The sequence below is a fragment of the Bidens hawaiensis genome, unplaced genomic scaffold (assembly GCF_021521415.1).
Source record: "Bidens hawaiensis isolate Kalapana, Puna unplaced genomic scaffold, B.hawaiensis_p1.1 tig00025843_1, whole genome shotgun sequence".
Taxonomy (NCBI): domain Eukaryota; kingdom Viridiplantae; phylum Streptophyta; class Magnoliopsida; order Asterales; family Asteraceae; genus Bidens; species Bidens hawaiensis.
Window position 1 is genome coordinate 137240 of NW_027494154.1, and position 23820 is coordinate 161059.

Consider the following 23820-nt stretch of genomic DNA (forward strand, 5'->3'; position numbering starts at 1 on the left):
AACTTTTATATTTTTCATTTTTCTATATATATTTCTAAATTTTTTAATTAAAAACAAATAAATAATAAAAATGCATAAATTTTGATAAATTCAACCTAAATAATTGAATAATACTTATTCATTAAAAAAATTACTTAAAAATACTATAGATAATTCCAATGGCTTTTGACTTATGTTTTCATTTGTAGCGTGTCTTTATAGTTAGCATTAATTTTATGTCTTTGGCAATTTGAATACATTTGATGTAAGTTACGATCTTTTGATCCTCTCTATTGTACAAGACAATTGAACACTAGTTCCCAGAAATCCAATATTTGTTGGTTTTCGGTGTCCAAGCCTTCGAAAACATGGACCTACGACTGCGTTAACACTATTTCTTCTTGGTAGCTCCGTGGTCGGGACCTTCTCCAAATTCTCGGTTGAGAAATGGAATTTTGTCATTCCATGGAGGGATATTTTACAAGAAAAATTTAAATATGATAGACATATAGGAGAAAATAGAATATTTTGACATAAATCTTTTAGGAAAAAGTGTGTTAATTTATACTATGCTGAAAGTTGTTTTTATTAGCGGCAAATGGTCATATAACCTTTGAACAACATTTCTATCACAAAACATGTTCGGCCTCACCAACCCGAACTCTCAAGCCGATTATCCTATCTAAAGGATTGGCGGCGATATTACCGTCCAACCCAAATGACCCGATCCGGCAAACCCAACCCGAGCTCCATCTTAAACACCATACTATAAGACCATTCCCATTAGCATCTCAATGGTGGGTTGTGTTGCCACATGACATTAAAGAAAATAAAATATTAATTTTTTATAGTTGATTCTCACAAAAAACAAACTAGTTTGCAAACATTATGCCATGTGTCATGCAATTACTAGTTTATGTTTTTTTTATCCATTCCCTTTTTTATTTGTTTACAATTAATATAGTATATAATTTGGTTTTTGTTTAATAACTTAAATTGTTAGACTTAAAAACAAAATCTAAAAACACAATCGTGTTTTTTTCTTAACACTTCGATATAAATTTTATTAAAAATGAGGTTCTTTCAGAAATATGTTTTTTTTTGTTATTAATTTTCCAATATAACAACATTGTTTCGTAAACTTATTATCTAAAGTTTTATTTTTTTATATATTTTGAATAAAAATAAATTATATTTATATAATAAAAATATTGGTTTATGTTGGGTTGTGAATAGGGGTGTTCTTCGGGTTTGTTTTTCGGGTTTTTCGAGTCGGGTTCTTTGGGTTTCAAAGTTTTAAATCTTGACCCGAAACCCAACCCGAATCTCTCATGGGTTTTTCGGGTTCTGGTAATTCAGGTTCGGGTTTTTTCGGATTGGGTTAATCGGGTTTCAAGTATCATAGAAAACAAAACAAAAAACAAAAAAAATTTGAAAATCTACAATGTTAGATTTAAAACAACATATTATTCTTTGCTTTTAAGCAAATAATCAAACAATAAACCAACATAATTTGATAAAACAATCCAAAAGAAAAGTAAAACTAACTCGAACCATAATTGTTTTCAATCGGGTGTGATTTGGTTTTTCGATTACGATTGCTATTAGTAATAATAAACAGAAAACATAAATTAACAATAAACCATCAATCTTTAATAGTTGTAATGACAACAGTTGATTAGGACAAGATTTTGATAACGTTAGTGACTAAAACTAAGCCTATTATACCTAAAAATATATTTAATTTCAAAACTAAAAGTTTATTCGGGTTGACCCGAAACTTATAAATCAAACCCGAGAACCAAACCGAATTACTTCGGTTCGGGTTCGGGTTAGTCTTTTTTCGGGTTCGGGTACGTGTTTTTTCGAGTTGGGTTTCGGGTAAAAGTGACAGCCCTAGTTGTGAATGAGAGTGAACATTTAGATTAGGTTGGGTTGTGTTTGTTGATGAGAAAAAAATTAGTTTTTTATTAAAATGTTGGGTTGGTTTAATCATGAGAAAGATCTAACTACTACGCTTGTAAACTCAAACATATCTCTACTTTATACTCCGTTCTTCCCCTCAATATTTGGCTGCTTTCTCTAATAACTTATATCTTCACCATCACAATTCGTTGCTATATACGCTTGCATTCGGTTTCTCATCGGTTGTCTGATTATTATCTCGGAGGTATTTGTCTATGTTCTGCTCATATATATATATATTTTAAATTATTTATAGTTTTTGTTGCTGATAGGGAACCTAACCTATGTGTTTAATTTACTATCATCTAACATTATTAAACCCGTAACTACAGTGTATTGTCAACATTCTTCAGTGGTGTATCTTAACAGCTTAGAGTTATTTCGTACCAATCGTACCATTCACTTATCTTAAAACTAATGTTTTCAAAACTGGTTTTTTAACCAAACCTGGATTGGCTTCGAGACGGTACGACTAGTTAACCCTGTAATTCCAAAAAAATACAACACATGATTCCATAATCTTTGATCAAGTTTCCAACAGAGGGTTTTTTAATAAAAGTTTACGATATGTTTATGGCATTGGAATGTTGAATACATCAAGTTCATGATCGCTTACAAGATGAAAATCACTATCATCGTCAACCTTATTATATCGTAATATCGGATTTTTTTTTAATGTAAAAATTAAATTTTAAGATTTTGCAAACTGGTTTTAACGGTACGGTAAAAACTGGATTTACCAGCCTAGATCGTACCGGGCTTTGTCAGGTAGCTAGTTTAACTGGTATTACCAGTCGGTATGAAACGGTGTTTATAAAACATTGCCTAAAACATATATTAGAAACTTAATTCTTACCTGGAATGTAGCCTTAATACATAAACTACTCTTAAAGCTTATAATAATTCTGTTCATAAAATGCAATTAATTTCTCTATTAGTACCTTTTCAAATGCTTCTGTTCCATTCTATAACTGTTTTCCATATTAGTGTTAGATCATAATGCGATTGCCAGACGATGCACAAGTCAGTAATGAGGTGATTAATCAGCCAAACATGGTAAATACCAGAGCCAAAACCCGAAACACCCTTAAAAACTGCTTCCTGCAGGCCTCCACAACAGATTCCAATCATCAGTTGACTTCGTCTGCAGAACTGATCGGTTCCAACGACGACATTTTAACCGAAATCCTTCTCTGGCTCCCTGTTACCTCCATCCTGCGGTTCAAATCCGTATCTAAACACTGGCGCTGGCTTTTAAGTCATCGGCATTTCACCCTCCGATACGAAAAACTTCCTACCTCTCCTGGTCTTTTTGTCAACCAAAAGTACGTCCCGTTTGATGTTGAAGACCGAAGTTCTCCTCCTTTCCGTCATCTCGATTTCTGCCATGATTTCCACTTTAAAAAAATCGTGCAATCTTGTAACGGTTTACTGTTGCTTTGTTGTAGCGATGCAGGATTTACACGTAATGATGAGTACTACGTGTTCAATCCCACTACCAAACAGTTTGCGATTATCCCATCAGTCCCTGGAGTTGACAACACTCGTAAAATGATCCGGTTCATGGGGCTTGCGTTTCATCCTACAACTTGTCCGCGTTACAAAGTTGTTTGTATTCTTGGTAGTGAGTATACATATCATATGAAAATATATTATTCCGAGACAAAGGAATGGAAGACTCTAAACATTAATTTCTCTGAGAGAAGATATTACATGTCATTCGGAAGTGGAGTTTACTGGAACGGAGCGATTCACTGGGACCCGTGTGGTGGAAGTCTGCTCTATTTCGATCTAAAAGTAGAAAAGTTGCGAAAGTTGCCAATACCGTTGCCAGTGCAGGCGCGGCTGAGGATTGTACCTTTGCCCCCTATATACTTTGGGGAATCTCGAGGCCATCTGCATTTGGTGAATATCACATGGCATGAATCCCGTTTTCGTCTGACTGTGTATGAGATGTTAGGGAATCATTCAGGGTGGTTTGTCAAGTACGAAGTGGGCCGTGATCCTCTGGATTGCTATCCTGGAATCCAGAGCAACAGGTATGACCCTTATGGCGGTTTTGATATAATTGATGTTGTTAGAGGTGAAGAAGAAGAGGATACATTCCTGGTGTCATTGTATGACACCAGGACGATCGTAAGGTACAATGTTAAGGATAAAAGTATTAAGTGGTTATTTGATATGACCACCGCCGACGTTGACATCGTAAGATTTGAACGCGGGAAAATTCATCGTTATATCCAGTCTTTAACTTCATTCTAACCAGTTACATAGTGTGAGTTTTTGGATTTAAGGTGTTTGATATAATGACTTAATGACTTGGATTTGTGTTTGATGAAATGCTTTATTTTGTTTTATAGTTTTTAAGAGTTTAATATGCTGGTTGAGATTATAACTTATGAGTTATGAATCTTGTTTGACATCATTGGTTTGTGCAGCAGCAACATGACATAAAACATCAGCTACAAGTGTTTGTGTTGGTTATTTTAACTTTTGCAGTTATTAGTGTAACATGTCCAGCAATAATCCTTTTTCTAAGCAGGTGTTAACACTTTTGCAGCTACACTTTTTTGACTCAGTTGTGACAATTGACTCTTCAAATAACAGTATGGCATGTAACAGACAGCAGATCATAATATTGAGAAATATTCCCTCATGGGCTTGCTCCAATGGCCAGGAACATGATGGATGACTTGGATATCCCGGGTTCGAATCCTGATTCCGACCGGATTTTATCAGAGCATTAAACATGTCGTGCCTTCGGGCGAGGTGAGCCAACTGGGTTTTACCGGGAACGCCAAGCCAAACTCGGATGCCAGCGTGGATCCCGATCATGTCAACATAGTTGGCCTAAGTGGAGTGGTGGGGCGTGACGTGCTCGCGCAGTGAGATAACTTAACTGTGAAAATCACCGCTAAAAAAAAAAATAGTCAGAATAAAACATGTGTATATAGATGCCAACCAATGTTGATTGAAGAATCACATTTGTAAAGTGGGACACCGTATCAAAACCAATAATTAATTATAAGATGTTATAACGTCACGCATCAACCTTAAAATATCATATATTTTATGAATAAACGCATACAAACAATCGTTAATAACCTTTCTGTGGTTTTAATCTCTGTCTATAGACGCTCATTCATACGAAAGAAAAAGTTAAGTTTTTTATAAATAAAAATTATTCACCAAAATATAATTGTTGGGTAAAGCTAAAATGTAAAGGGAGACAAAAATGAAAAGTGTGAGAAGAATTTGTAATCATATTAAAAACTTTTTAAAAATAAATTTTTAAAAAAACAATAAACTCAAAATATAAATAAAAATGAAAAAATTTAAGAAACTAAAATGTTTCCACAAGCATTCTCGTTCAAAAAAAAAAATAACAAAAAGTGACGAAAAGATACAGTGACGAAATTAACAAAAGACACATTTGTAACTAAATATAGACACAATAAATCTCAAAATGTAACACAATACCGAACAAAATATATCACAATATTGAGTAATATAACACAATATAAATAAAAAAAGACACAATGTTAAGAAAAAAAGACACAATCAATAACATAAATAAACATAAAACAATGATAAACAAAAAAACACAATTATATTTTTCACTCACCATTGTGTTTTTTTATTTTTATTTATTTACTTTTAAGAATGAGGAAAAAGGAGAAAACATTTTTGTGTTTTTTACTTTTTTTCGTCTTTTTATTAAATTTTATGATTTTTTACTTTTTTTAAAAGATTTTTTTGTGGGACTACAGATCATTCTTTTATTTTTTTTTTCTCTTTTATAATGACATGATCCATAATTGTTAAGGTTATATATAGGGTTGGTGACGGGATAGAAAAGAGGTGGATACTATTAACTACGTGAACACAGTGACTCATTCACACTTCAAAGATTCTCAAGGTCCCCTTTATTCAACCCCCCTTTTTTCCTTTTTCTATAGCTTTTTATCATGTTACAAATATATAAATCACAGTTTAGTAGAAAATTCGCATAAAAATATATTCCGTTTGTACTTGTTCTAAACCTTTCAATAATTACCTTGAAAAACATTTAAACATTACCCATCTTACTAAAAAACATTCCAAAAATAATTTAAAATGAGTCTATACTATAAGTACGATATTATTTTTAAAAACTATCACGTACAAACATACCAGACGGGCTAAGTTTTCAAACCAGTTTGATGGTATGAACTTATTTTTTTAAATCCAAGATCATTAGTTTAAACCAAAGTTATGTAAATTATTTATGACGTCATCCGGGTCAAACACCGTTTGACCCGGTTAAGCGTCTGGGTCGACATTTGGGCCGGGTCTGAAAACATTGGTAGGTGTGGTTAAAATAAAGTAAAAAGTAAAATAATTAAGAAAGAATAAAATTTGAAAACAAAGGTCAAAAGCAAGATCTCTTCTCTGAAAACACCCACACATCCCCATTTATGAAGATGATTAATAAATTAGAAAATAATTGACAATTATTATGTAATAAATTGAATGATGATATAAATGGACACCAGCTGTCATAGTTTCTTCTTCTGAAAAGTTCCAAAATATTATTTGCTCTCACTCTCTCTGTCTCTCCTTCCTTTCAATGTGCCTTTGGATCCTCTCTTAGATTTCATCATCTTCTTCTTCTTCTTCTTCTTCAGTTACTGCTGACAAACAACTTGTACTGTACAATTTTCTTGAACACTGGTAAAGTTTTTTTTTTATTTTTTATTTTTAATGTGGGGTTCTTGAAATCTTGAATCTTGTTGTGTTTAATCTTACTGAAGTTAATTGGGGATAAAGATTTGAGATCAATTGGGCATTTTGAGGGTTTCTTGAAATCTTGAATTTTCTTGTCTTTAATCTTGCAGAAATTAATTTGCAGGTGTTGTTTGGATAAAAATTTGAGCTCAATTGGGTGTTTTTAGGTAAAGATTGAACTGATTTATCAAAATTGACATAAACCCCTAAAAGCTTTGTTCTTTTTGGATATTTGAAGTGATTTTAGCTTCACTTTTGTTAAAAAATTGCTTAGGGTTTATGAAACTGTTCTTAATTTGGGATAATCTGTCAATGTCTGCCAATTTAATTGGGAATGTGGGTTTTTTGAAATCTTGAAGTTTGTTTTCTTTAATCTTTCTGAAATCAATGTTTTGTGTGAAAAAGATTTGAGCTTGACAAGTTTCTTAAAATCTTGAATTTTGTTGACTTTAGTCTTGCTGAAAATCAATTTGCAGGTGTTGTTTGAATAAAGATTTGAGCTTTATCGGGCGTTTCGAGGTAAAGATTGAACCTAGCTTCTAATCATTTTCTGCCATCTGTTCAATTCATAATTTGAGCCTCGAGTTTGCTAAATTGTTGCTAAGGTTTTATTGAAATTGTTCTTAAATTGAACTTTTTTATTAATGTCTGCCAATTTAAATGTACATTAGCCGCATAAGGTTTCAAGATTTACCTCCAATATCTTCCATTTCAATTGAGTTTATGTTTCAATTCATATCCTTTGCTCTATTTGCTAAATAAAGTCAAATATATAGATTTTGACCTTTGTTCTTGACTTCTTGAACTTTAGGAGCGAAGAAGACTCTTGGTCAAAGTTCCGGTCAAACCGTTTTCGAACAGTGAGGCGTGAAATGTTGTTTGGATATCTTCTTGTGTTTGGAAGTTGTTCCATTGCATTAGGTAATGCCGACTTTCTCATAACTTCCATTGACTTTGACTTGCATGTCGTAGTGAAACTAACCTCAACGCAGTCATTTTTTGTATAAATCGTAATAAAGTCTTGAAATTGCAGGTGCTTATGTGGGAATAAACATCGGAACCGATCTTTTAAACCTACCGTCACCGGAACAAGTGGTGGCAATCCTTAGATCCCACCAAATAACCAATGTGCGTCTTTTCGACGCTGATAATCACCTCCTTAGCGCACTTTCCGACACGGAAATCGAGGTTATGGTCAGTGTAACAAACGAAGAGGTTTTAAGAATCGGACAGTCACCGGCTGCAGCCGCCGCTTGGGTCAACAAAAATATAGCAGCCTTTTTACCCTCCACCAACATCACCGCCATTGCTGTCGGCGGTGAAGTCCTTTCCACTATCCCGCACGCAGGCCCGGTTTTAGTTCCCGCCATGAAAAACCTTCACAAATCCTTAGTTTCTTCAAACCTTAATTCCCAAGTCAAAGTGTCAACCCCGTTCTCGATGGATTTGATCCCGAAACCGTTCCCGCCATCAGACTCCACTTTCAATTCTTCATGGGACTCCATAATATCACAAGTTCTTCAGTTTTTAAAATCCACAGATTCGTTTTTTATGTTGAACTCTTATCCGTACTACGGTTACGTGCAAAGTAACGGTATATTTCCGATCGAGTACGCGCTTTTTCAACCATTGCCTCCGGTCAAACAAATAGTTGACCCGAACACACTCTTTCACTATGACAGCATGTTAGATTCCATGGTGGATGCTACTTACAACTCCATGTCCGCTTTAAACGTTTCGGTAATCCCAATCATTGTAACCGAAACCGGGTGGCCGTGGGCCGGTGGCGCAAGCGAACGTGACGCCACGGTTGAAAACGCCGAGACTTTCAATAATAATTTAATCAAACGAGTTCTTAACGGGTCGGGCCTGCCGAGTCAGCCCGCGATACCTATGAATACCTTCATTTATGAGCTGTTTAATGAAGATAAGAAGCCCGGCCCATTATCTGAACAAAGTTATGGTGTGTATTTTAGCAACGGGAGTTCGGTTTATACGTTTAGTTTGGGTGCATCGGACCAAGGTGCGGTGAATGGTTCTGGTGGGTTTTGTGTTGCTAAGAAAGGAGCTGATACTGGTAGCTTGCAAGATGGGCTGAATTGGGCTTGTGGGCCGGGCCAGGCTAATTGTAGTGCGATCCAATCGGGCCAGCCGTGTTATATGCCTGATACGATTGAAAACCATGCTTCGTTTGCTTATAATGATTATTACCAGAAAATGCGGAGCGTAGGTGGAACGTGTGACTTTGGTGGTACTGCTGTATTGACCACGGATGACCCCAGTACGTGTAACCTGCCTGTTTTTTTATCATTTCGTAAGTTGACAAAAATGATTTTAATTGTTTTGTGTGGATTGTTATTTTGTAGGTAACGGGTCATGCATATTTACAGGAAGGTAATAATTTGAACTTATAGAACAAATTTTTTTTTTTGGTAACTATGAGAACTTGTTAACATGCCCCACCAATACCCTGCTAGCCGGTGGGACCAGGTAAAACCAACTTTTACTGGGCAGGTAAAAGGTTACATGAAACCAAAAAAACTGATTTGTAACCAAAAAAACCCGAAAAAACAAACCGAAATCAAAAAATCGACGGGTTGGTTTTATGTTTTCGTAAAAGACGAATTTTCAGTTTTTCATGTAATTAAAACTGAAAAAATGGAACCGAACCGAATTTATGTATTTTCATTTTTAATTTTGAACGTTAAGTAATTTATTAGAGGCTATAAATAGTGTAACCTAAATAATATAGCCCAAATGTATAATAATCAGTTAGTTATTAAGTAACAAACTAGTTTAGGTCCAAATTCGCTATTCGGGCCAGTTTTTATTTTGAGCCCAAAAATGAATCCAAACCGAATGGTTCTCAAAGTCTTAAAAAACCAAGTTTTTTGCTTTTGGTTCGGTTTGAGTCCAAAACCGACCCATGCATGCCCCTAGGTAAATAAGTGGAAGCTGTATCTGAACCTTAGGTGTTTGACAAGGAATTATTATAGAACACATATATATGCTTTTTTTTAATATAATAATTTAATCCCCATTTTTATTTGAATGCTGACATGTAAATCGGTTTATAAAACAGTACAAACTCGAGCATTGGTGGAACGGTTACACCTGCATTGGGACCAGATGGGCCACCCGGAAATGCATCTCCGGGTCAACTTCCCCACATCTCGGTTTTGCTTTTGGCAGCGGCGGTTGTATTGTTGGTTGTCTAGATTTTTTGCAGTATTGTATAGCTAGCTGATGTATGTGGTCTTCGCCTTATAATGCCGAGCTTTTGGAATATCACGAAGTTAGACAGGAATTCTAGATTACATTGGTAAAGATTTGGCTGTGATTGTCAAATCTTGGGTTATTTTTTGTTGGTTTTGCATTTTGATGATTTAAGTTTTTGAGGGTTATGGTTGGAGGTGATGTCATTTGTGGGAATATGCTTGTACAAGCCATTGGTTATTTGGTTGGTTCATGGTTGTACTTGTGTATGAATCTCTTTAAATTAAAATAAATTCCTTAATTTCTTAAAGTTTAAGGTTGGTATTGCTGTATTGTTTTGAGATGAACCTCATGTTCCAGGATTTGCTCACTTGTTTATTTTTTGTCATTAATATGTAGTTTGGTTTGGTTTGGTTTGATATAGAGATTATGAATCCTGGTAAGCCTGTTTGTTCTAGAAAATGACACGTCTTTAACGAACTAATAATTCTGTGTGTTTAGTCCGAATCGAGGGTTTGGCGCTAACCTACTTTAGCCCAACTATTTATATAGCCAACAACTTTCAGCTAGATAATTGTTATTAAAATTAAATACTTGGTTCTGATTAATTAATTTTTACTGGTTGATTTTTAATACATCCGAAAGGATTGGTTGAACATACCAAATGTAAACGTATCCCTTAGTAAGTAAAATAGAGAGAGATTGTGGGGTCTAATTTAGTAGAGAGAGTTACTACATTCAGTAAAAATAACGAGAGCATGTTTAATATAACCCTTAAAAAAAGTTTTTCTAGGTGACAAAATAGAACCACTGCATGATAATCATGATTCATGGTAATAAAAGCAAGTTGAGTTAAGCATCTGAACTTGTTTAATCTAAAAAAGCTCAAGAACTGCGTGTGAGTAATTTTACAAGTTCAAACTTGACTCGATCGGCTCATTCAGTATTTAAATATCCTTGTGTGTATGATAAACAAACAAACAAACAAACCGTAACCTTATATTGCCAACCATACCAAAAATATATTAATCATTTTTCATAATTCATAAAACTTAACTACTTTAGTGACAAAACTTAACCACTTGTCTTCTAGCTTAAAACTCGCTACATGTTCCATTGCGGTCATTTTTCAAGTAACTAAAACACGTGTAAAGGCATTAAAAAAAATATTTGATGAATATGTTAATAGATTAAATCGGTGATTTTCATTTAATAAAACATAAAAGTATCATGCTTTTAAACTAGTCTTTGGCTTCATTGACTGCATGAAGTCATGAACCACCTACTCCTACTTCCTTCAACAAAAGTACAAAACCATAACTATCCCACTGAAGATGAAAAGTATCCAACAATTAGGCTTGTTGTAAAAATCGCTATGCACTAGTTGGACGGTCGGGTGGTGACTAATGATTAATCGATATTAATAGGGATTAATCGGATTAGAATTTATATGTAAATTTTCGAAAATACATATATATTTTCAATTTTGATCGTTTTTGGACAAATATGGATTGATCGGGCACAAGTCGGTATGCATCTCTTTAAATTAAAAATATTTTCCTTAATTTCTCAAAATTAGTGGTTGATAACTTGATTTGCTGTATTGTTGACTTTTGAGATGAACTCAAGTTCCAGAAATTGAATTCCTGTTATTGGTGGTTCCGTTTATTTTTGGTCATTTCATTTTCTTCTTTATTTATATGTAGTTCAGTTTGATACAATGATAATAAATATTGATAAACCCTAGTTGTTCTAGATAGTGACAAATCTTTAACGAACTAAACTTATTAAATTAATTCTACTCGAGGGTTTGGGGTGTTTCAATAAGATCAAATTGAGGGTTTGGCGCCAGTCTACTTTAACCTAACTATTGAAAAAAGTAAGCAATTTCAGCTATACGATGGTTATTGATATTAACATCGTTTTTAATAACTAATTTATGTTAATAATTTGTTTTATAAGAAAGCTCGAGCGCTGCTTATGGGTAGTTGGGTACTTTATAAGTTCAAGCATGGCTAGATCAGTTCATTTAGTATTTAATTATCCTTATGTGTGTATACACATAAACATATACATTTTATTATTAAAACAAACAAACATATCTAATAATTCTTATAGTTATATGATTTGGTTAAGGGTAACATAAAACAAAACATTATTATATAGTATAAAGAACAACTTTGGTGCCGCTATGACCCTATTGGGTCACTTGGCGGCACCTTAGTGGCCGACAATTATTTTTTTCTGTTTTTTTATTTCTGATACAGTAACGAATGTAACGTAAATCAACAAAATGTCAGTTTTGTACGTGTGTGTATTTATTTTTTTTGTTTCGATAACGTAAAGATTGTGAAAGAAACCAACTTAATTTGTGTAGACTCGCCACATTTTTTTTTGTTATAGTATTGTAACGAACGAAATAAAACCCAATTGAATGCAAAATTTGTTTTAGTTCTGGTATCATAAAAAACGTAGTGGAGACCGACCGAAACTGCATACACACGCCGCCTCAACGGCCGGGATCAACAACACTCGGGTTTTATCAACACCCGAGTTTTACAGGCTGACGCCACCCTATTGGCTCACCTCAATTTTTTATATTTTTTTTTGTTTTATTTTTGGTTTAGTTCCAATACCATAATGCACGTAACCGAAACCGACGGAATTCGCGTCGACTTACAGCTTCAACACTTGCATTTTAACATTGCACGTGTTTTACCGACCTGCTCCGACGCAACGCGTCGAGTGAAACACTAGTTTATTCTATTATGGAAGATAGAGAGCTTTCGTTTAGTTCCCGACCATACATATTACTTAGCTCGCCTTTATGTATTTACTTTTTTATTATTATTATTATTATTATTATTATTACTATTATTATTATAGAATAACATAAGTTAGAAAGAGAAAATAACAATATTAACCATGTTCAAATTAACCACTGAAAGTTACATGTGCAATTTTACGTAAAACTTCATTACTTCTACGCCGTTCTAATTAGAAAAAAATAATAATAGTAACATGTTGAAACTCTCATATGACAAAAAGGAAGTCAGTCATTTGTCTTCTAGTTTAAACATGGTTTAATTTCATATACATGCTGCGTCACTAAAACACGTGTAAAGGTTAAATTAATAGCTTAAAAAAATATTCTACGTTTATTTAAATAGATAGAATCCTTATCTAATAAAATATAAAAGTATCATGTTTTTTTTCTTAAAGTTCAGTCTCTCAGTTTTCGCTTTACTTCACCATATTAGTAACTAACGACAATGACATATCATATAACTTATTCATAACACCCACATTTTTCCCAAAATGAAACTAATTATTATTATTATGTCACACCCGTACACGTATCAACATTAACTAACTGCATGTGCCACCTACCCTTAACTCCATCTATAAACTCAGTTATTTAACCTCTTAACTATAACTAATAACTATCCAATTGAAGATGAGTATCCACCAATTTGGTTTACAGGACCTGTTGAACACTGGATTGGCAGCATACGATGCGAAGTTGCTGCAGATCGAGCTTAATAATGCGATTAATGGCGCCATTAGCTCCAGTCCAGTTGACCTATGGCGTGAGATCACTTCTAGAAGGTTGTTGAAACCGGATTACCCTCATTCGCTGCATCGGCTTGTGTACAACGCGGTGTACGGTAACTACGATGTGGCTGTTTATGGTCCGCCGCTGTATTGGTTCCCGTCAGAGTAAGTTGTACTGTTGCTGCTTACGTGTACAGATGTACGGTGTTGATTGGTTTGAATATTTGTCTAATTGGATAGTAGATGGTTAAAATTAGGTTGATTTGGATTGGATAATTATTTATATCTCCTCATAATATGATTATTTTGACCTAATTAAATGAAGCAAGTAAATAGTGTAAATCGCTTAGTTTTCCGAAGAGAACACAACCATAGTGTTTGTTTTCCATGAAAAACATCTGTTGTTGAGGAATCCGTGCAAGAAAGTGACGAACCCTCGATGGAAGATTAATCCGTCGGTAACAGGAATTAAAACGTCGGTTTAATTTTACGTCGGTTCCTTCACGAATGCGTCGGAGAAACTCCCAATTTGTCGGATCCGCAGGAAAATGGAACACGTGGCGACTCTTGATCAGTGGCGAAGCTTGGACTGAGGCACCGGGGGGGAGCTCAAAATGCATACAAAATTTCACAAACGAGGGGGGACCGGGCTCAAATTTTCGGCCGAAAACGGGTAAATTTACACTACTGCGCAAAAAAACAGAGGCCACCCCGGCCCTCAATGAAGCTTCGCCCATGCTCCTGATAGGCCACATTAATACGTCGGATCAGCTTTTTGTTTACGTCTGATCCGACGTTAAATTTTGGCTATTTTGGGAATTCTTTGAAAACTATGGGTAAAAGTGAAAACCTTGGTCAAAATTGGCTATTTGGGTAATTATCCCAATAAACAGAGAAAGTAATTCATTAAATAATAACTTAAATTACCAAGGACAAAAAGAAAACACCTAGAGCTAATTATGGAAAGGTTTTATTGTTGCAAAACATGTGGAGAAAGTTTTTTTTGGTGGAATCGGAGGCTTTAGTGATAGATTTTAGGATAAGATCTGGCTCGCCAAGACCTTTCCGTTGACTGTTTATGGGCTTCGTAATTCCACTTGTAGTCCAAGTTATACTCTTTTTTTAGTTTGAGCCGTTTTTGCCCTGTTTTCCACTATCAAGCGGTGCCATATAAGAGTCTGTCAACTCTTGGATCAGTTCCTGATCAAATTGTGATACACATTTGATGTATATTTTAATTGATTAGGAGAATGTGTTAGTTTGATCTGCAATTGAACTGCTTGTATGTTTGTTTCTTATGCTTGTAGTTATATGTAACACGTTACTTGCTCACTTTATAAATTAGGATTGATTCTCAACAAACAAACTTGTGGAAAGTTATTGAAACTCATGGTCCAAAGCTTCTAGGAGCAGCATACAAGGACCCTATAACAAGTTTTAAACAGTTTTACAAGTTTTCGGTTCAACATCCAGAGGCAAGTTCAGGACAATTCATCAAAGTAACAAACAGTTCACATTTTTGGATTCATTTGATGAATTTTGTTATTTTTCGACCTGTGTTCAGGTATACTGGTCAATTGCCTTGGAAAAACTTTCGATTCGATTTCATCAACCTCCAAAGTGTATTTTGGACACCTCGGATAAATCAAACCATGGGGGCACGTGGCTTCCTGGTTCAGTTTTGAACATTGCTGAGTGTAGTTTGCTATCAGCTAATGAAAAGGTTGCAATTGTATGGCGTGATGAAAGATTTGATAATCTTGATGTGAACAAGATGACATTAAAAGAATTGAGACAACAAGTAATGTATGATCAATTTTCATTTGATTAGCAAACGATTCTTTGTAAATTACATATTTTTAGGGTCTTTATGTAAAAAAGCCTTTTTTATCCTTAACTTTATTGTTGAATATACAGGTTGGTTGCAAATGCATTAAAACAACTGTTTTCAAAGGGAGATCCAGTTGCAATTGATATGCCAATGTGAAGAGGTAGGTCCCAGCAGAGCTCAGTTGGACCCGCAAGACTCACCTTAAACAGGGACGTCTGCGCAGAGACCAACTGGATCCGCAGGACCAACCATGCTCAGAGACGTGACGTCCTTACGCGCAGTACGCAAGCTGGTCCCGCAGGAAATGCCTCCCAATGGTGAAGGACTCCGCCTGTCCCCGCAGCCTCGGATACAAGCCATTAGGGAAGGCCACCCGCGCAGCATGGCTACACGCACAAGGCACTTAGCTCTCGATCATTCAGTGTCACCTGAAGGAATGAGCCAAGCCGGGAGCAATCCCGCACTGAGGCGGGAGGGGGAATACTCCCGCCCAAATAAGCCAGTCCGTATACTGAAGGATCTTTTACTGTACCTGACGAGGTATGGGCGAAAGATCTGATCAGAGATACGACAGCTCACTGATACAGTATGGCGAGCAGCATGCTCCTGTACTGTATCACTATTAGCCGCTGCCTACTCACCAACTACTGCCATACCACGTGCGTAGCCGTCAGTTGGTGGAACAGGAATAGTATACAGCAGGCCTGGTCACTATCAGCCGCTACCTACCCACCAACTACCAGCAGGGCACGTGCGTAGGCTACTGTTGGTGGAACAGGAACACTGTTGCAGCCGGCCATACCTCTTTGGAAACCTACATTCGGCTATAAATACCACAAATGGTATGACCATCTCATCTTATCATACCTTACTACATTATCATCATATTATACCTGATATCTGCTCTAGCAATCTCTTAATATACTTTTATATTTAAAGAGCAATCTAGTCTGATTCTCACGCCGGAGGGTGGTCACAAGGAGGAACCCCCCCCCCTTCTCAGTGACGAGCTCACGGTGTCTGTTTTGCAGGTTATCAGAAGAACCATCTTCCAAGGGTCTAACCCCTCGTGGGAAACATCTCTCCAACCCCCAGGTTACCAGTAATCTGTCCGGGGTCCGGTTAGTGTTTCTTCATTGGCGCCATCCGTGCATAAAGCTAGAACTACAATTTTCTCCAGTTTTTTCAAACTTCAACAAAGATGGTTAGAGAAATTCCGGTAACCACAACCCCAGCTACTGGGGGGAATACCGGCAACACAGTTTTTACGAACACTACCCCGGCTACCGAAGCCGGGGCAAGTGAAGTAAATTTTACGAACACTACCCCACTTACCAAAGCTGGGGCAAGTGCAGTAAATGACCGCCTACTGGGATCCACCGATACCCAGTTTGAGAAACGAAGACTCCCCCGCCAGACTCTCGATGAAGTTAAGGCATGGGCGGAGGCACGACAAAAGGAATTCCAGGCTGAGTTGGACGAACGCTTGCGTTCCGTGCAACAGGCCGACGAATTCGAGTACTGGGAGGATGACTCGGAGGAATCCGACTCCGACGTGAACCCTCGCCATAGGGCAAAAGGGAAGCGTAAGGAAACAGAATCCCAACCGAAAAGGCATTTTGGACAAGCCTTCAAACCAAAAAGCACAGGTGGAAGTCCACGAGACTTCTCAAAAACGTTCAGACCAAACGTTGCAAATGCAGGAATGTCCAAGTTTGCAAGGGACATTGCGGAAGCAATCGCCCCAAAGAGTGCCAAACAAATGCCTAACATAGGCACATATGACGGTTTATCTGATCCAGACGATCATTTGAACAGGTTCATAGCGGGGGCAACCGTCAGCAATTGGACGGAACCCACGTGGTGCTACATGTTCCAAATGACGCTTGTTGGGGCTGCTAGAGCTTGGTTTGATCGTCTACCGGTCAACCACATCTACGACTGGGCAGACTTCCAACAGAAGTTTAGCCAACACTTCAGCCAGCAACGGAAGTATACCGAGGAGCAATGGACAATCCTCAAATGCATACGAGAGGAAGATGAATCTCTGCCAAACTTCATCACTCGCTTCAACTCAAAGAAGCTAAGTTTGGGCAATATCAGCGAAGATCTTGTTCGCGCTGCCTTCATCCAGGGCGCACATGACCCAGAGCTCATCCGCACCCTAACGGGTAAAGATGGCATGCCATCCACATGGGATGGCATCATGACAGCAGCAAAACGCTATGCGGAAACGGAGAAGCAACTGGGTAAAGATCTCCCACAGAGCACAAACCTCTACACCCAGAGGACGAGAGAGGACAACGTCCTCACAGCCCGACTAAATAAAAAACGAAAGCTAGGCATTTGGCAGTCAAGGGTAAACTTTGACACCTCATCTGGCTTGCAACATCGGTTGGGCGGAAGGGATAATGTACAGCCGCACCGAAACTCCAGATGGACGCCACTCACCAAAAGCGTCACTGAGATATTCGCCACTGAAGAGCTCCCGTGGCCAAAACCTCCGATAATCCGACATCGTCACGATGCTGATCGGAGCAAATACTGTGACTTTCACAAGACAAAGGGCCACAACACTGAAGAATGCATAGATGTAAAAGACATGGTCGAAGCATTTGTCAGAGATGGGACGCTCGCGCACCTCGTGGCGCAATAAAGGCTGAGCAGGCGGATGCGTGTAGAACCCCAGCTGGGGAAAACGAATAAAAATTCCAGCTTCAACATTGAGACTACATGCTGCGTAAAGAACGAGATCCCGAACCAGGTGCGTATCGGCTCGATGGCGCTCCCATCCCAACATGGAAGGGAGCTCATTTACACAGTTTGCATGTAAATCAATTCCAATTTGTAAAGAAAAGGCCAAGAGCCACTTCTAATGGAAATGATTCTCTTTTAAGAACATCGAAGCTGATGATTTTACATTTATACTTTTCTGAACACTAATATGCCGGTTTTCACCGCATAATTACGTGAGGTCATTGCATGGGAAGGCGGTCCTACCCGCACGAACCCAAAAAACGTGACAAACCTTCACGCAACCGCGCGTCGAACGGTTAAACTATGCAACACTGGTGACGGCATTCACATTACGTGAAGTCGTTGCGTGGGAAGGCGGTCCTACCCGCACGAACCCAATAACGTGGCAAACCTTCACGCAGGTCAGTTGAAGGAAAAGTTCAATTCTCCCATTAAATGAAAGTGCCGGTCTATCCGCATGAATCATGAAAGGAAACTGAACACTAACCTATCGACAACCGCGCGTCGAATGGTCAAAAACAAAATTCTTAAAAGGATAAGGAAAACCTACACGCAGGTCAGATAAGGGTAAAGTTTTGCCATCCTACTAAGTGCAAGTGACGGTTCTACCCGCACAATCACGAAAGAGGAAACAAAACTTCACACATATTATCAACCACGTTCAAAGGTTAACTTATCCTCAAAGGATGACGAAAACCTACACGCAGGTCAGATAAGGGTAAAGTTTTGCCACCCTACTAAGTGCAAGTGACGGTTCTACCCGCACAATCACGAAAGAGGAAACAAAACTTCACACCTTTTATCAACCACGTTCAAAGGTTAACTTATCCTCAAAGGATGAGGAAAACCTACACGCAGGTCAGATAAGGGTAAAGTTTTGCCATCCTACTAAGTGCAAGTGACGGTTCTACCCGCACAATCACGAAAGAGGAAACAAAACTTCACACCTATTATCAACCACGTTCAAAGGTTAACTTATCTTAATGCCTTAGAAATTTCGAAAAGGAAAACCTACACGCAGGTCAGATGAAGGCTAAAGTTTAGCCATCCTACCAAGTGCAAGTGACGGTTCTACCCGCACAATCACGAAGGAGGAAGCGAAACTTTAACCCATTATCAACCACGTTCAAAGGTTCTTATTCTAAACACTTGGAAAATTGCTAATTTAAACTAAGTATGCAAGTCATAAGTTTATAAAGCAAGGAACACAAAGAAGGAAATAACAATCTTATACGCAAAAAGATTTATATTTCACAAATTAACTATTACAAGAATGGCCGGGTAACTACCCGCCTAAGAGAATAAAACTATACAAGTCTTAGCAATGGGAAGGGATCTTCAGGATCAAGCTTCAGGGCCGCTTCCACTTGGACCCGCTCCGTCAGAAGAACGGGGTGGTTCGAGGAACGCTTTGAGGACAGCTAACCCATCATCAGCAGCAGCTACTTCGTCCACCTTTTCCACCACTGGATGCGGGAAGGCGGCGTATTGGTTCAATGCTTGGTCATAAATGGCTTCGGTATCCACATCGAACAAAGGGAAGTTGGAAGGCGGGACGCCTTTCTCAACAAACCCTAGACCAAGCAGGAAGCCGGCCTTTTCCCCATCCTCATGAGAAGCGTTGAGGGCTGCGGTCATAGCATCATCGTAAGAGGTCTCTGAAAAGACCCGACGCACAACCTACAAAGAAAAAATACAAGTATTAGAACCTTTTCTTACAAAAGAAAAGCGAGAAGATAAAGCTAAACATACCTGAGGCAACGCTTCTCGAAGAAGCCATTGGAGGGCAGCTTGAGCTTCGTTATGGGCGCGTTCGGCTTCGCTCTTGTTAAGGTTGGCAAGTAAAACTTCCTTTGCGGCAGCCTCTTCGACGCCCTTAAGCTTCCGCTCGGTGTGGTCAAGCACCCCTCTTTGGTCCAAGATTTCCTGGAGTTTCTTGGCATCTTCCATTGCCAAGGCATCATGAGCGCGTTGGAGAGCCTCTAATTTGGCCTTGAGCTCCTCATTCTCCACACGCAAAGGCTCAGCAGCGGCTTCAGCCTTGGCAGCCCTCTCGGTTGCGTTTCGCGCAGTCTCCCTGGCCAGCCGAAGCTGTTCATTCACAGCTTGGGCAGCCTTGGAGCGGGCCTCGAGTCGCGCCTGAACTTCAACCTCGAGGGCCTTGAAGGCCTTCTCCTTGTCGGCGGCAGCTGCCGCCAGCTGTTGGTTCTCCTCCCGAAGAGCACGCGCCTCAGATACGTCCTTGGCGCGAGCTGCTTTCAACTTGTCGTTTTCACGACAAAGCAGCTCGACGCGCGGCTGCATCCGGGCTTGGAGAACCCGAAGCTCATTGGTTAGCCTACCCTCCTGGTAGCTAGCCATGGCTTCCCCCAACGCACCATGAGGAGCAGCGTGGCGAGCCCAGTCCACGCACTCCACAGGGGTACGAAGGGTTGTTCCTCGGCGTATGTTCCATCGCGGAACATACACTTCATTGGAATCCGACACTGCAAAAGAAACAAAGGCAGTAAGGAAAAGATGATAAAAAACATAAGGGAAAAAGAAAAGAACCCTACGCACCTGTAGGGTCAATGACAGGCCGATAGCCGCCAAACCCATCACCTGAACCTAAAGGAAATCCATCCAACAGGTCAGGCAGACGGGAAGGGGGCAAAGATCGGCGGGAAGCCCTGCGCGTACCTGATGGTCCGGCCGTAGGTGCCGGTGGCGCGGGCATGGTGGCAGCCGCCGTGGTCGCCGTTGTGGTCGCCGCCGCGGTCGCCGCCTCCTCAGCAGCAGCAGTAACCGCCGGCTCCGTGAAGGATGCTGTAAAAATCGCACTCACGGCCGGCGGCGACGTCATCTCGGCCGGAACAGTTGGCTCAAAGGAACGAGCAACTGGACCAGCGGATGTAGGCGCAGGCGCCTGGGTCGACGCCTCAGGAAGGCTGACCGAGCCTACCGTCATTGGCGGGGAGGTACTCCCCTGCGCTTCACCCCGGAATGCGTCAACATCCACGCCTGCACAAAGAAGAAAGTGTTAAATTTAAGAAGTAATAAATCTGCAGACATTATCATTGTACTTACGGGTTTTCTTGACCCTGAACGTACGGACGGGCGGGGAGGAACCCGATGGAGCCGGCCTCTTGGTACCGGTCACCGTTGTCTTCGTTGGTTCTCCGGAGGTAACGGTCGTAGCCTCCGGAGCAGTGGTCTTCTCACCACCGGGCTTCCCCGCCACTTCTTCACTATCTGACTCCGAGTCAGATAGAACCACTGGATCAGCTGTGGAGGCCTTCTCCTTCCCCTTCACGCCGGCAGCAGCCTTCTTCTTCCGCACCAACGGAGGAGCATCTGAGGATTCCTCAGAAGAAGACGGGTCAGGAATTCCAGCAGCGGGTACAGCATTGAGGGATTGAGGAAAGAATATCGCCTTACCTGGCCGCCGGTGGCTCAGGATCTCGTGGCCCAGCGGATAGACCTCCACAAACCGATCCGCCGTTTGCTCCAGGATGGGCAACTCGCCCTCGTCCAGAGCACGAGTACCCATCCGCGCAGGACCGTCGGTTTCCCGCGGGTACAGAAGCGACTCCAAATCATTTCCCTCTGAAAGAATAAACAGTTAGAAGACAAACGCGTATCAAAAAGAAAGACAAGACATACCATAGGGAATAGAGTTCAAACCGTATTCGAGAAGGATGGGAACCTGAGACGCATCCTTCCACACCCGGCTCATCCCTAACATGACCATCCCGGACTCCGCAAACCGGTAAACCGGAGATTGGATCCGGGATATCTTCGAAAACCATTCCGCCTCCTGGTAGTTGGGGGCGTGAAGGCTCGGTATCGCTTGGCCATTTTTAAACTTCATGGCAAGGGGGATGGCGCGGGCAGAAATGTAGAAGAATTCCTGCTTCCACGCGCGAAGACTGCGCTCGGTGTCGCAAATCTTCAGACCCTTAATACGGGTCGTCAAGGTGTACCACCCCTGGATGCACCTCCAGGTATAGAAGGTCATCAGGCGGTCCACATGGGGCTCGATGCCCAAAATCCGGCACACCCACTCAAAATGGCGAATCTTGGCGATCGCCATGGGGTGCAGCTCGGTCAAATGAACACCATGCCTCTCAAGGACACGGTAAACAAATTTTGTCAATGGGAATCTAAGATTCCCATAGACAAAAAATGCAGCATAAACCCCGATCTTGCCTCTGGGGGCATCGTACACGGTCTGGTGGGATTCAGGAAACTCAGGCTCGAGATGATCGAGCATGAACTTCCTGACAACATACCGGTACTGATCGCCGGGCAGAGCACACTGGCACTCGCCAGCAGTACCCCTGTCATCGGCTATAGCTTCAGCATCACGAGAAGACATCTTGCAGAGAGAAGAGAACGATTTCGAGAGAATGCTCGATTGAATAAAGGAGTATTCGCCGGAAATCGCCTTAAAGATGAAGAGAAGAGTTAAAAGTGTGAATTGCAAATAACCCTCTCCCCCTTTATATAGTAATCGCAATTAATGCGGTGAATTTAATGCGGAGGAGAGAGAAATCGAATGTGCAATGAAACTATGACACGTGGCAAAAAGCAAGCTGGCAACAGCTGTTGAAAGGACGTATGCCAGTAATTTCGCGGCCACGCGCCCGAAAAATCGCGCCCACGCGCCTGAAAAAGCGACTGGAATGACCATGTTCTGTCACGTCACCATAACTTCCTGCACGTCCTGACACAGTCAGAAGAAACCGTCGCACGACGTTTCAGAGGTTTGGACTGTTATCTTTTCACCAACTCTTCGAATTTCAAAATTCAAAATTCGAAAATATTAAAAAGTAAGCGGGAAAATACCCCTTACCCCTTGGCAAGCAAGTAACCGTAAGACGGATGCGGGTACAGTGTAAAGGCAAAACCCTTCACATACCTAGCACCCGCAGGGAATTGAAGCCAAATAAACCTTGGCAAACAAGTAACCGTAAGACGGCTGCGGGTACAGTGTTAAGGCAAAACCCTTCACATACCTAGCACTCGCAGGGAATTGAAGCCAAGAAAACCTTGGTGAACAAGTAACCGTAAGACGGATGCGGGTACAGTGTTAAGGCAAAACCCTTCACATACCTAGCACCCGCAGGGAATTGAAGCCAAGTACCTCGGCAACCAAGTAACTATAAGACGGGTGCGGGTACAGTGTAAAGGCAAAACCCTTCACATACCTAGCACCCGCAGGGAATTGACGCCAGGAATACATTGGAAGTAAAGTAACCGTAAGACGAGCGCAGGTACAGTGTTAAGGCAAAACCCTTCACATACCTAGCGCTCCGCTGGGAATTGAAACCAAGAAGGATCTTCTGGGCAATGCTTGCGGAAACGGAAATAACATCCCCGCATAGCGGGAACGTCGAGAACTACGTTGTTTGAAGCTCCAGGATGGAATTGGTGGTCTTAACATAATTGATCACTATGTTCAAAACTACCAAAACCTCATGGAAAATACATACAACTGGGACTCAATGCTCCTGACTTGCGAGGAGGTTACAGACCTACCCGCATCATACCCAAAGACCAAGCAGGAAACTCGGGCATTTCTGCAAGTGACAAGGACTTCCGCGGAAAGAATCCCCATGGAAAACCTTACAAAACCCTTTTCAAAACCCTTTGCTCAAGTCCAAAAGTTCACCTCACTTTATTAAACACTCATGAGAAGAACATTGGACTGGGGGGACTTGAAGAGGTAGGTCCCAGCAGAGCCCAGTTGGACCCGCAAGACTCACCTT

General features: G+C 40.0%; 3 protein-coding genes across 5 annotated transcripts; all 3 read left to right on the forward strand.

The window, feature by feature from the left end:
* The first annotated feature begins 2943 nt into the window (after positions 1-2943).
* Positions 2944-4206, forward strand: LOC143572435 (F-box protein At5g07610-like). The gene has a single exon (XM_077057604.1). The coding sequence runs from the start codon at positions 2944-2946 to the stop codon at positions 4204-4206; it is 1263 nt and encodes a 420-aa protein (XP_076913719.1).
* A 2284-nt stretch (positions 4207-6490) lies between these two features.
* Positions 6491-10479, forward strand: LOC143572431 (glucan endo-1,3-beta-glucosidase 4-like). Of its 3 annotated transcripts, XM_077057598.1 has the most exons (7): positions 6491-6657; positions 6836-6878; positions 7188-7230; positions 7523-7632; positions 7745-8992; positions 9078-9105; positions 9794-10479. In XM_077057598.1, the coding sequence occupies exons 4-7, from the start codon at positions 7584-7586 to the stop codon at positions 9927-9929; spliced, it is 1461 nt and encodes a 486-aa protein (XP_076913713.1). In that variant the 5' UTR covers positions 6491-6657; positions 6836-6878; positions 7188-7230; positions 7523-7583; the 3' UTR covers positions 9930-10479. The 3 variants fall into 3 exon arrangements, with proteins under 3 accessions (XP_076913713.1, XP_076913714.1, XP_076913715.1); XM_077057599.1 differs by lacking the exon at positions 6836-6878 and having other exon boundaries at positions 6497-6657; XM_077057600.1 differs by lacking the exons at positions 6836-6878; positions 7188-7230 and having other exon boundaries at positions 6639-6657.
* A 2901-nt stretch (positions 10480-13380) lies between these two features.
* Positions 13381-15469, forward strand: LOC143572436 (putative CoA ligase CCL12). The gene is made up of 4 exons (XM_077057605.1): positions 13381-13647; positions 14828-14957; positions 15047-15288; positions 15400-15469. Exons 1-4 carry the CDS (start codon positions 13385-13387, stop codon positions 15467-15469), a joined length of 705 nt encoding a protein of 234 aa, XP_076913720.1. The 5' UTR covers positions 13381-13384.
* Positions 15470-23820: the final 8351 nt, after the last annotated feature.